This window comes from Dendropsophus ebraccatus, chromosome 1 (assembly GCF_027789765.1).
Source record: "Dendropsophus ebraccatus isolate aDenEbr1 chromosome 1, aDenEbr1.pat, whole genome shotgun sequence".
Lineage (NCBI taxonomy): Eukaryota > Metazoa > Chordata > Amphibia > Anura > Hylidae > Dendropsophus > Dendropsophus ebraccatus.
In genome coordinates this window covers 58,464,853-58,477,448 of record NC_091454.1, presented here as the reverse complement: position 1 = coordinate 58,477,448, position 12,596 = coordinate 58,464,853, and the positions used below count along the sequence as shown (strand labels likewise).

Sequence of the window (12,596 nt, the reverse complement as noted above, 5' to 3'; positions counted from 1 at the left end):
TTTTGGATGAGCAGTGACTGTGAGCGGGTGGAAAGGAGTCTTCCCACATGGCAAGTGATAAATCAAAGACATGAAAGGAAGACGGAAAGAATAGGACATGAGTAAGAAAATGACCTATTGTTTACATCAAATGTTAATGTTAAGGCTTAGAAATGAGCGAAGCTCGAGCATGCTCAATTCCATCCGAACCCGATCGTTCGGCATTTGATTAGCGGTGGCTGCTGAAGTTGGATAAAGCCCTAAGGCTATGTGGAAAACATGGATATAGTCATTGGCTGTATCCATGTTTTCCAGACAACCTTAGACAACCTCTCCTTTCTGGCATTTTTGAGGCTCTGTGGCAGAGCATGCATGCTGAGGGTTTGGCGATTTTTCGGCAAACTGCAGCGTTTTTCTCCCATAGACTTCAATGGAAGTCTCCAGCTGCACTTTAAAAACGTCATAGCTTATGCATATGGCGGTTTTTATTGGTTTTTATTTTTCAGGGAGAAAAGTGCCGCTGTCTGGTCCCCAGGGGTTCAATGAACCCCCTGTGGACCAGACTGTGCTCCGTCTCGAGGGGGGGCGGGGTTATTCTTAACTTACCCTCCGGTCTTCTCCTCGTCTTCATTCCATCAGCGGCTGCAGCAGCAGGAACACTGCTTTAGCCACTGATTGGCTGACCAGACGATGCAGCTGATGCTGGAGCGGATTATTTGAAGAGGCAGAGCCTGGCACACTTGTATCTCAGTGTGCCAGGCTCTGCTGAAGATCGAAGACATGGGTGGTGAGTATAAATAGGGCCCCCCTTCTCCCTCCCCCAGCACTGTACCCATCCCAGCAAGGAAGGGGGGCAATTGACCCCTTCCTTGCTGGCATGGGTACATTGTGACATCAATGTGGCCCCCATGGGGTTAACTGAGGATACCATGCATTCTAACTTAACCTCCTGGGGGCCACATTGTTCAGTCTGGCATACAAGGGATTAAGTATAAATTCCAGGCATCAATACTTAACCTCTTGTGTGCCAGATTGTAAGCAGCAGCATACTCACCACCAATGTCTTTAATCCTTAGCAAAGCCTGGCACACTGAGATACAAGTGTGTCAGGCTCTGCTTCTTCAAATAATCTGCCCCAGCATCAGCGGCTGCAGCAGGGACACTGCTGCAGCTGCTGATTGGCTGAGCATCGTCAGTTTAGCAAATCAGCGACTGAAGCAGTGTTCCTGCTGCAACTGCTGATAGAAGAAGACGGCGAGAAGACCAGAGGGTAAGTTAAGAATCCCCCCGCCCCCCAGAACGGAGCACAGCCTGGTCCACAGGGGGTTCATTTAACCCCCTGTGGACCAGCCTTTGCCGTTTTGCATCCACCCCCCCCCCCCCCGGGACACAGCACACAGAAAACTCTGTGTGCTGTGTCTGGCACCCGCTCCAGCAAGAAAGGGGTCGTTTAACCCCTTCCTTTCTGGAGCGGGTGCATTTGGGTCAGCATTTTGACCCGAACATAGACTTCAGCATTGAAGTCCTTGTTCGGGAAACCACTGACCCGAAATAGCGCCCTAAGTCTCAAAGAGACTTTCACATATAGGGCCAAAAACGTGGCTAAAACGCCAGAAAAAACGCCAACCACCACATTGGCATTTTTTGTGGCATAAAAAATGCCACAAAACAACCTATGTGTTAGGGCACCATAAATGCATTTTTTATGAATTTCTGTTGTTTTTTCAATTTTTCCATTTTACTATCTCTTTTCTAAAGTAATCTTGCAGGTTTCAATATTACCACTAGGTCTAAAACTAAGTTTAGACTTCCTGAGGCTGCTGTGATCTGTACAGCATTACAGTTAAGGGTGATACCAGTAGATAGATATTTCAATAGATGAAGCTGATAGCTAATACTGTATTAAGACATCATAAAGGCACCAAAACCTTTAAATAATACACCTCACAATATAAAACACAAAAAACAAAAACACAGGAGGTAGGTTACTACCAAAGAATTCAAAAGAACCATAAATTCTATTATTTCTACAATTCTTGCTTAGTGGACTAAATAAATCTACTTAAACGGTTGCAAAATTTCAAACATCTGTTGATGTGTTAGGCAAAGTTTTTACTTGGTTACTCTTAATGGACAGAAAAACGTAGTCAACACTATTTTTGTGTATGTTAAAAAACACGCATCTGTTTTAATCCGTTTCTTTTTATAGTGGAAGTCAATGGAAAATGAATCCAAAAGAATGGCACACTGTTTTTTCCATAAAACATATATGTTAAATGGATAGGAAAAACGCAGTGTGAACCCAGCCTTACGGATGTGTGTTGGGTTAAAAACCTGTGAGCCATAACTTTGTGTCACAGGTCTCCTATAGTGAATGAAGGGGTCCGTGTCAGTGGGTTGTAAATGGTCGCACATAGGTAGTACGTCTGTAGCTGTGGTCCATGGCTGTGGACAGCGCAACAGATGTGTAAATGTGTCCTAAGACTAGGAGATTATTAGTAAGCTGTTATGTTAATAAAACAGCCAATTTTACTATCATTTCAGCTACATTATGGTTGTTGTAATAGTAATACTACACCAGTCAATTATTTTCAGTAAGGCAGAACAAATAACCAATGTAAAAGTTCATTATTTACCATTCTACTTATCCAAGTCTATCCTGACATATGATCTAAACTTTATTATTTGTTTTCATCTAAGGACTGATACACAACAGAAGCAATATCTAATGTGTATGTTGTTGTTTTTGAAAAGATGGTGCACACTGGATTTCATCATACCCAATCCTTTGTTCTTGCATTATATAGGATACAGCCATCACCTTATTCATCCTCCCCCTTTGAAAACACACATATGATTGACTGAGTATAGAAGAATGGGGTACTCCTGTTCTCTTGGAAAATTTTGCAACAAATGTGTTGGGGTGCTTTTTCTTTTGTGTTTCTTGGGAAAATTAGAAAATGTAAGCAAAATCGATATATCATACTATAAAAAAATTAAAATGTACAATTTTTATAGACTAATCCTTATAAATTCTATGAATTATCTGTAGTAGTCAAATGCTCACTAACCCCTTATTTAAATTTCTAGTGTTGTGAGCCCCCGCAGTGCTATGGCGGAGATACGGCCGGTCACTTGCCAGATGGTAGACTGAGACGCCACTCTGGTGGTGGTTGGCCGAGATACAGCCGGGCCCAGTGATGTTATATCGTGGCGCCAGTGCCGGTTGGCCACACAGGTATGGTGGCACACCTGCTTTAAGTTTAGAGGGCCGGTTGCACCTTGTTCCCTTGTGGACAGTGTCCTGCCGGATTGCTACGGGGTCCCTTGGGTTGTTATCACAGTGGGCCGAAGCAGTCTAGTGACCCTCCTGGACTATTGGCACTGCCACCCACAGAAAGGGTAAATGTCCCAAGGAGTGTGTGTATACTGTGTTGGCGCTGGGCGACGAATAACAGAATCTCTTTACCAAAAAATAATCTCTTGTTTGCTCTGAAAGTCTTTGTGTGCAACAGAACATACAGCTGTGCCTTGACAGGATACAATACACTTGATAATACATTTGATAATACACTTGATAACACAGGATCCAGATCTGTGGTAGGAGTATAGCGAGGAGGAGGATGTCGTGAGAGTCTTAACCTTAAGTAGTAATGTGCTCTGCAGGGATGTTGAAGGATGATGTAGAGAGACAAGAATACTTGAAAGAGAATACTTGTGCCCGTGCATAGACCTTGGTTGGAATGAACCACCTGTTGTAACCAAAAGCAACACCCGTGGTGGGACACCACACTAGATGCTCTTTAAAGAATGTTGTCTTCATCTGGGTTCCTTTGGAGGGGACATTTTTGTTTTGTCACTTCAACTCCTTTGTAAACCCAATATGGTGCATGAAAAGACACCCTAATAAAAAGAAGGCCCTAGAATCCACAAGGTGGTTCTTTATTTTTGAGGCCTTTAAGCAAGGCAAAGAGAGTGAACCACCTAAGAAAGTGCATACATCCTGTTTGAAACGTTTGAAGGGTACAGTTTTAATAATGGGGTCATTTGAGGAGGTTTTTACCATATAGGCTTCTCAAATATATTTCAGAAATAAATTGGTCCATAAAAAAGAAATCAATCCTAAATTTTGAAATATGTCATCTGTTATTCCCATTCCAAACTACTGACATGGTTAGATGGCTTTTAGGACAAGGAGACACATGGTACCTTAATATATTCAGCTGTGCTTCCAGGATGTAGAAAATGCTTTTGTTCTCTGGTTCAAGGACTCAAGGTTTTTTTTCCCCAAGCTCCCGAATATCTACAAGCTGGAATGACCCCCTCATTGACACCTGGAAGCACAGTCAGGTATGGGAGTAAGGAGGTGATGCACAGAGGAGCTCAAGCCTCTTTGAATCTTTTTACTATGTAATGAAAACATTTCCTACATTCTGGAATCACAAACAGATATATGAAAGGTACCATGTGTCTCCCTGATCTTACAGCCATCCAACAGTGTCAGCAATTTGGAAGGTGAACTGCAGCTGACAGACTCCCTTTAAGCATTTCAGACATAAGCAGTCAACCTTACCATAGTGAGAGGCTTCTTGGCCCACCTGATTTATGGGCCCAGTGGCAGCTGCAATGCTGGCGGCTGCTGTAGCTACACCACAAAAGTAAAGTAAAAGAGACAAGTCAAGCTTCTAATTAGTTGAATTTTATTAGTCTACTCAAAGCAGGGGAAGTCTTGAAAATATTAACAGGAGCTGTTTCCACTAATGCACATAATACAGTGTTAAATGACGGTTACATGGCCCCAGGAGATAGAATAACACTTTCAGGTAAGTTTATATTGAAGAGATTTTGTGGCTACTATTCATGTGCGGCATCTGTAAGCATATCATTTTTTTTGGAGCCACTGAGATTCCTTTTTTATTTGTTATGCATTCAGGGAACTGTAACAGAAATTAAAAAACATGTTACATTGTAAATATGCTGTTATTATTAATATTACTTTTATATACAGATTGATAGATGGCTGTCCAATGTTATGACTCCTTCTAGCATTCCTTGAATAATGATCTCTGGTAATAAGTGGTAATAGAAAGTGATATGTGAATGGCCGTCCACCCACATGTCAAATCCTGCAAGCAAATCAGCATCCTGGAAGAGGTTAGCGTAATTTTTTTGTATCTTCCAGGTACAGGTTACCTTTGGCTATCAAAGAAGAGCTGTAGCTGCGAATAATAGGAACTATGGCTATTACTCAAGAGAGACTGTGGATGGTAACAATGTATTGGATGTCACTGCTACAATGTTATTTCTGTTACTAATTTCTGTATTTCTGTGACTAATATATCTCTTTGCCGCTGTGAGGGTATGTGCACACTACAGAGTTCGCGCAGATTCTGCAAGGAATTGAAGAGGAAAGTTTTCTGCTTGAAATTCCTCACTTATTCAGCTCTGGAATTGGAGCAGAATTTAAGCAGAATTTGAGCACAATTCAAGCAGAATTATAGCAGTATTCAAGCCCTATTGACTTCTAAAGGATTTCATTGAAAATTTTGCCAAGTGAACGAATGAGAAAAAAGCCAGTTAAAACCTTTGGAAAGATTAATTTTGATGCGGAATCCGCTAGAAGTTTTGCCTCTTTTCCATAGTGTGCACATACTCACCCTCACTTCTGGGTCCATCTTCGTTCGAATTTCCCCCCGTTTTCAGCTCCACAGAGCTTCCCTCGGTGGGATGTCTTCTTCTTACGGATCTGTGGCAGATGAGAGACAGATGACTGACAGCTTGCTCATTCAATTGGAGCTGAGCAAGCTGTGAGTCGTCTGCTGACGTCGTAGAAGGGGTTGAAGGGTCTCAGATGGCTGCCAGCTTGCTCAGCCAATCAGAGCTGAGCAAGCTGTGAGTCATCTGAAAATGTAGCGAGGAGGGCAGGCCTAACTAGTTAGGGCTGCCTCCCTCTTTGAGATGTCATTGACACAAGATGGCGACGGCCGTGGCAACAGGGATCATGTATTTGCTTTGATACTTCTAGGGGGTAAGGGGCAATAGAGAAGGGGGGCAGAAGGCTTTTTTAAACACATTACAAAATAATATAACTTTCAAACATAGCACAGAAGCTATGCCCATGTCATTGACCCCCTCCTCACACATCCCGCACTAACACAAAGAGTAAATATGTTACTCCATTTTCCTCCAATTATTTGGGTTTGTTCTTACTTTAAATTCATTTAATGAACAATAGCATTACATTATTCAGGAATTACTTACGGATATCTGGAAGTAGAATCTTCACCTAAATCGGAGAAAACTGTTGTTACAGATCTGAGAAATATGCATGTGTACCATACAGAGTATTGCATAAAGAGATCAATTCACTTACCACTATGCACAAAACCTCTACTAAAATGTCACCAACTAGTCCGGCTGACCCCTAAAACCAAATTTAAAATAACAAGCATCAATCAGAGAATTTCTCAAAACTACATGAAGATATTAATGGAAATAAAGAAGTAAAAACTGAATAACAAGTCAAAATAGTTTTTAAAATTCATATTGAGTGTAAGCATGTTATTTTACTGTTTTTGCCAAAGTTTTTAGCTACAGTAGATAGAAAAATGCAGAAAAAACGCTCCTATCCAACAACTGGACTAGTTTGACTACAGGTAACTCACTGGGTATAAGAAATGACTCCATTGATTTTGACCTCTCGGGAAGTCAGTACAAATGATGGAAACATATGGAGACTCTGAGGCTCCAACCTCCACCATCCTGTTCCATATGCTGGGTCATATTCACATATTTATTTAGCAGTTTCTTATATCAGAATAGTTGGCATTCATCTCTGGTACTGCAGTTTATTAAGCACTATATATATTTAGATTGATTTTGCTTTGTGAGTTGTGAAATAATTTTGGGTGGTTGGAGTCCTAGTGAGTAGGAAAAATATGGCCCTATTTTCAATGTAATAATACACAGCTTCTTGACAAAGAGAGCCGTGACACTTGAAACGTGTAGAAGTGCAGTAGCCTTCTGGACCTCAACAGGATCCGTTGTAACTGCTGTGACGTCACACAGTCTGTCAGTGACTGAATCCTGCTACAGGCAGAGTGTGCACGCTACCGGCCAGAGCGCGCCATCTGCCAGAAGAAAAACTGTTCTCATTACTTCTATCACCGGACACGTAGAACTAAGTGCCCTCAGCAAACTAATTTTTCAACCTGTTCGATTCCGACGTGGATGCCTTAGAAATTACACGCACAGGACCATCATTGGACACACTACTGGCCAGTCCATCATCCCGATGTGAATGATCATCGCTCATACTCAGGAACAGGTCAGTCAGTACATCGAGCACGGTGGTCAACTACATTTTATTCCACATCCATATATAGAGTGACCAACATTGCAGTACATTGCTACAACACCATATTGTATGTTGGTACAGTACATTATCATAGCGCGGAACGGTAATTATAATCACACATTGTCATACCCACGGCGTGCAGATCGCCGTATCTCCTAGTACGCCGCTTTACTTTTCCAGGGTTCTGACAGGCAGCGCTGGTATTCTCTCCTATAACTAATACACATTAAGGTCAATGGAAAATTGGCCAGCAGTGCACATACAGTATAGGATAAAGGCCATAGTAGATTCCAACCGTTCAAATAATGAACATGCTGTATTTTTACCAACTGCTTTTGCAAATATGGCCATTTCCTCCTCACCTTTCTAAACATTGCTTTATTTTCACCAAAAGTAATGGTCCACACTATGATAGGCTTTGTTCACACATAGTATTTCATCAGTCTTTTGGTCAGTATTTTTTCATCCAAAACCAGGATTGGGTTGAAAACACAGAAAGACTATGGGGAGATTTATCAAACTGGTGTAAGTAGAATTGTCTTAATTGCCCCTAGAAACCAATCAGATTCCACCTTTTATTCCTCACAGATTCTTTGAAAAGTGAAAGGTGAAATCTGATTGGTTGCCGGGGGCAACTAAGAGAATTCTACTTTACACCAGTTTGATAAATCTCCCCCTATGTTCCCACAATGGCTTTTTTTTGGCAGTTTGAGTCCAAATAATGACGGTTATTTTAAAATGGCCGTCATTAGTACTATAACGGCCATCATTATAAAATAAAGGCCGTTATTAAGACTTAAAAGGCCAAAAGATAGCCAATTTGTGCTAGCCTTTCCATTATAATTTTACTCTCAGTTATGCTCCTGATTTTGGCTACAAATGAGTGAAACACTGACCAAAATACATTGTGTGAACATAGCCTTACAATGCTTTTTCGTATGTAGTATTTTTTTTCTCCATTGGCCTTTTTCTGCATCATGGAGAACTTAAAAAAAGAGCTGTTTTCTTGAGGCATTACTTTCAGGTCAAGAAAACACACTGTAAAGAGGATACATAAAGGAAGCCATAGGTTAAGGCCATACATAACATGTTCTGAAAATCTTAGTGTGGAAAATCTACAGAATTAGGCTTGGTTTTTCACTGTAACATAAAAGAAAAACACAAAATTGGCTGGCAGTGCACACATCATGCAGAATAATTGCTTGACTGCGACTGTCCAAATAATGAACATGCTAATAATTTACAACCGGCTTTTGCAAAATACAGCTGTTATTTATTTTTTTTGTAACTCGAATATAGAAAAAATATTCCAGCTCTCCACAACTGATTCCAAATTTGCTCCACCCGGTGCTCGGATAATGTGAGTTCACCAAAGGAAAATGAGAAAGGCAATTCCAGCAGCTAAGGCACGACCAAATTTTCTTTATTCAGCTTCACAAAACAATAAAAACCCATGCTTGTCATATCTGATGCGTTTCGATCACATGTTGATCCTAATCATAGTTGTACTTGGGCTAGTCAAGTTGTTGGATAGGATTATTTTTCAGAATTTTTCTATCTGAACTCAACAGCAGTAAAAGATCATGCTTACACAGCCTGGGTGGCATTGCATTAAAATCAATGCAATGCCACCTGTTCCATGCACATGCTGCACTGACCACAGCTGTTGTTTGGTGTGGTCTTGCAAAAGAATAATTGTCAATTAATAACGGCCGCTTTTCTATGAACTTTATTAATCTTTCATGCACACACGGATGCAGTCTGTTAATCCGTGGTAAGTATGGAAATCAATGCTTAATTGATTTCCAGACACACCCGACGGGGCCATATGGAAATAAATGTTCCTGCACCTGTCAGAGCTCTGACGTCCACAGGAACATACAAACAGTCAGTTTGCAGAAGGCCGTTGTTATACTGTGTGTTAACACAGCCTTAGTGGAAATTTCTCAATGCATGGATTTAGAGATAACAGATGCAGATCCGCAGCAAAAACTGCATGTGGGGATTTTTGAAATACTGTGTTTTTCCACAAGGAAAACTATGCAACAACTCTGTATTGCTTTGCCACCTACAGGCACTCTCCTCACAACAAGGTCGATAAGCTGGGCTCTCAGTCACGCTGGGAGGAGGCATAGGGGGTTGTGAAGTAGTGCGATCATCATCATTGTAAAGGTCTTCACATACCTTTATACCACCTTATACTTCGGCAGCAGTACCTCTCTGGCTGCGGCTTAACCCCCCCCCCCCCCCAATAAAGACCACAGGAGGGCTCTGCCCTGAGGAGGAATGGGCTGGACAGGAGAGATAACTGATGGCCAAACGATCATTTGGCCATTGGTTATTGAAGGTGTACAGCCACCTTTAGAGCCATGCTTGTCAATCTCTCTGTGAGGAGGCAGAGGGGGCATTGAGAATGAGCAGAGCGGCACTGCATAGTTAATCATTATAAAATGGACATAATAATAAAAAGGAGTACCCTTATTATAATAAATTATGCAATATATGTGGAAAAGAACAAGAAGTCTATGAGAAAAATGTAGAAGCAGCACATACCCCAGTGACATCTGGAACTACATCGTTTATTGTCTATAAAATGAATGTAAATTAGAAAGTTATAGCATTAGCAATACATATTCGTAGTAATTTTTTTCACTACCGTATAGGATTATTTTTCATTTTTCATGAATACAGGGACCTCTATTAGACTGCTATTTTGCAGCTGTTCTATTCTTTAGCTATACAATAAAGTACCAATTTTTGGATACAGAAAATGAAGGCCCTATGTCTGCTATCCTTGAATTCCTACACAGTATATCAGGCTCTAAGAGAAAGCACTGCAGTAAACTATATGCACGTTCAAGCAATTTCAAAAATAAATTACTAAAAATATACTTAAAAAGTTAAACAGACTACAGTATATTTTGTTCGTCCCGCTTTCCAAAAAAGCTGAATAAAAGCAATCATAAAGTTGTACGTACCACAAAATGGTACTAATGAAGCTTATAGCAAATGTTATAAAAACACTAAACCCCCACAAAGCTCCGCTGATGGAAAAATACAAAGTTATAGGTCTCAGAATATGCCTTTACTGTGAAAAATAGGAAAACTTGAAAAGACAAATATGAATTGCTGTTGTAGTACTGTAAGCTTTTTAATGCATTATATAGAAACCAACATTTGGCTGTTCAAAAAAAAAAGCGCACATTCAGCTATGGTTGTCCAGTGAAGATCTTTTTCTTTCAGATCAACTGGTACCAGAAAGTTATATATATTTTTTATTTACTTCTATTTAAAAATCTCACGTCTTCCCATACTTATTAGCTACTATATGTCCTGCAGGAAATGTTTTATTTTCAGTCTGACACAGTGCTCTCTGCTGACATCTCTGGCCGAGACAGGAACTGTCCAGAGAAGGAGAGGTTTTCTATGGGGATTCATAGAAAACCGAGACCTGTCTTGGCCAGAGTTGTCAGCAGAGAACACTAGTCTGTGTCTGAATGAAAATAAAATAACATTTCCTGCATAACATACAGCAGCTAATATGTATGGGAAGACTTGAGATTTTTAAATAGAAGTAAATTACAAATCTATATAACTTTCTGGCACCAGTTGATTTGAAAGAAAAATATTTTGGACAACCCCTTCAATTAAAGATTACAAATTAACAGAAAAAATTATTGCATTTTCAAGCCTCAAAATAGCCACATCCTTAAGAGGTTAAGGGTGCCGCTAGAAACAGCATCTTTTTGTGGGATTTTTCAGGCCTCCCCCAAAAATTATTTTGGCATTTTTTTTTTTTTTTTTTTAGGCAATTGCTTTTTTGCCATTTTGTCTGGCACTTTTGACTAGGGCTATGTTTACACAACTTAAAGTGACACTGTCACCTCCTTTTTGCTTTCTAACACCTCTACATAGGTGTAAAGGGTAAATTTTGCCGTTTTCATAACTTGTTTTATATCATACGTCATGGTGCTTGTTCAAGTAAAAAGTCATCTTTTATCAACTGCAGATTGTGTTAAGTGGGCGAGGCCTCGCTGCATTAGCACCACTTAGCCCCACCCACAATGCCACAGTTGCCCCCGCCCCCTCGCCGCCCACTGGAACAGGCTGACCGAAAGGTCTAGACCCCAACCCCTTTATGTCGGCCAACCAATGGGCGTCAAGGGGGCGGGCCAACAGTGTTGTTGTGGTCGGGGCTAAGTGGCGCTAATACCGTGAGGCCACACCCACTTAATACAATCTGCAGTTGATAAAAGGACACTTTTTACTTGAACAAACACCATGACGTATGATATGAAATAAGGTATGAAAAACGCTAAATTTACCCTTTAAACCTGTGTAGAGATGTCAGAATGCTCAAAGGGGGTGACAGTGTCACTTTAAGTAAATTATTAATCATGGCCGTTGCTGCTGATTTGCAACACGTTCGTGATTAATCCTTTACCCACATTATGCTGCAGTCCAAAGGAATCCCGGATGGATTGTATACACATAGTATACACTTTGGCCGGGACCCTTAGCAGCGACGCAAAAAACTGACATGTCAGTTTTCTGCGGCCACTATTCAATGAATAGTAGCCGCTGAAAACCTGGCAGTGCACACAATTAAGCGTGCGGCTCCTGGCGCACGCTCCATTGAGTGCAGTGGCGAATTCGGATGCGGGCACGCACGAATGCGCCTGCAACTGAATTCAACTGCAGTGAAGATCAGCCGGCCGATACTGCAGTATCGCCCTAGATGATCTTCTCAGACACTGGCCATTTCGTGACCCGGCCGGGTCACAGAATGGCCGGTGTCTTACCACGTGTGAACATTGCCTTAAGGTGTGAATTTTTATGCGTTTTTTGAGACAAACAAACAAAAAATTCCATTGAACTCTGTGGGAATGAAACACCACAGTTAGCAGAAAAAAATGCCAAACACATTGATTATTTTAAAATGTGTCTCTATGCATATGGAGAAATAAAAATGTGTCAATAAAGCAAAATAAATCAGTGTTATTATTATTATTATTATTATTATTATTAATAATAATAATTTTACATTTCTTTTATAAAGCTATTTAACTCTGTAATATAGCTATATTAAAAATGTAATTTTCATAATTTTATTGGCAACAGTAAGGAGCCACATGGCCCTTTTGCTGCCACCAGTGTGTGGCACCATCTGTGTAAGGAACTGCAGGGTTTCAGAAGCTTGGTCCTGGCACAGTTAGACATCATAAATGCTACTGCATACAGTATTATTGATACTGAGCCT

The 12,596-nt window shown here is 40.7% G+C and overlaps 1 protein-coding gene across 1 annotated transcript in view; it reads right to left on the bottom strand.

Moving 5' to 3' along the window:
- Positions 1 to 4,667: 4,667 nt before the first annotated feature.
- Positions 4,668 to 12,596, bottom strand: part of LOC138782606 (uncharacterized) — a 47,958-nt gene continuing 40,029 nt past the window's right edge. Inside the window, exons 17-20 of the mRNA XM_069956816.1 lie at positions 9,890 to 9,922; positions 6,353 to 6,403; positions 6,241 to 6,265; positions 4,668 to 4,916 (exon numbers count right to left, since the gene is read on the bottom strand). Of these exons, the coding sequence (XP_069812917.1) occupies positions 4,909 to 4,916; positions 6,241 to 6,265; positions 6,353 to 6,403; positions 9,890 to 9,922 (117 nt within the window). The 3' untranslated portion in view covers positions 4,668 to 4,908. The remainder of the gene's footprint in view (positions 4,917 to 6,240; positions 6,266 to 6,352; positions 6,404 to 9,889; positions 9,923 to 12,596) is intronic.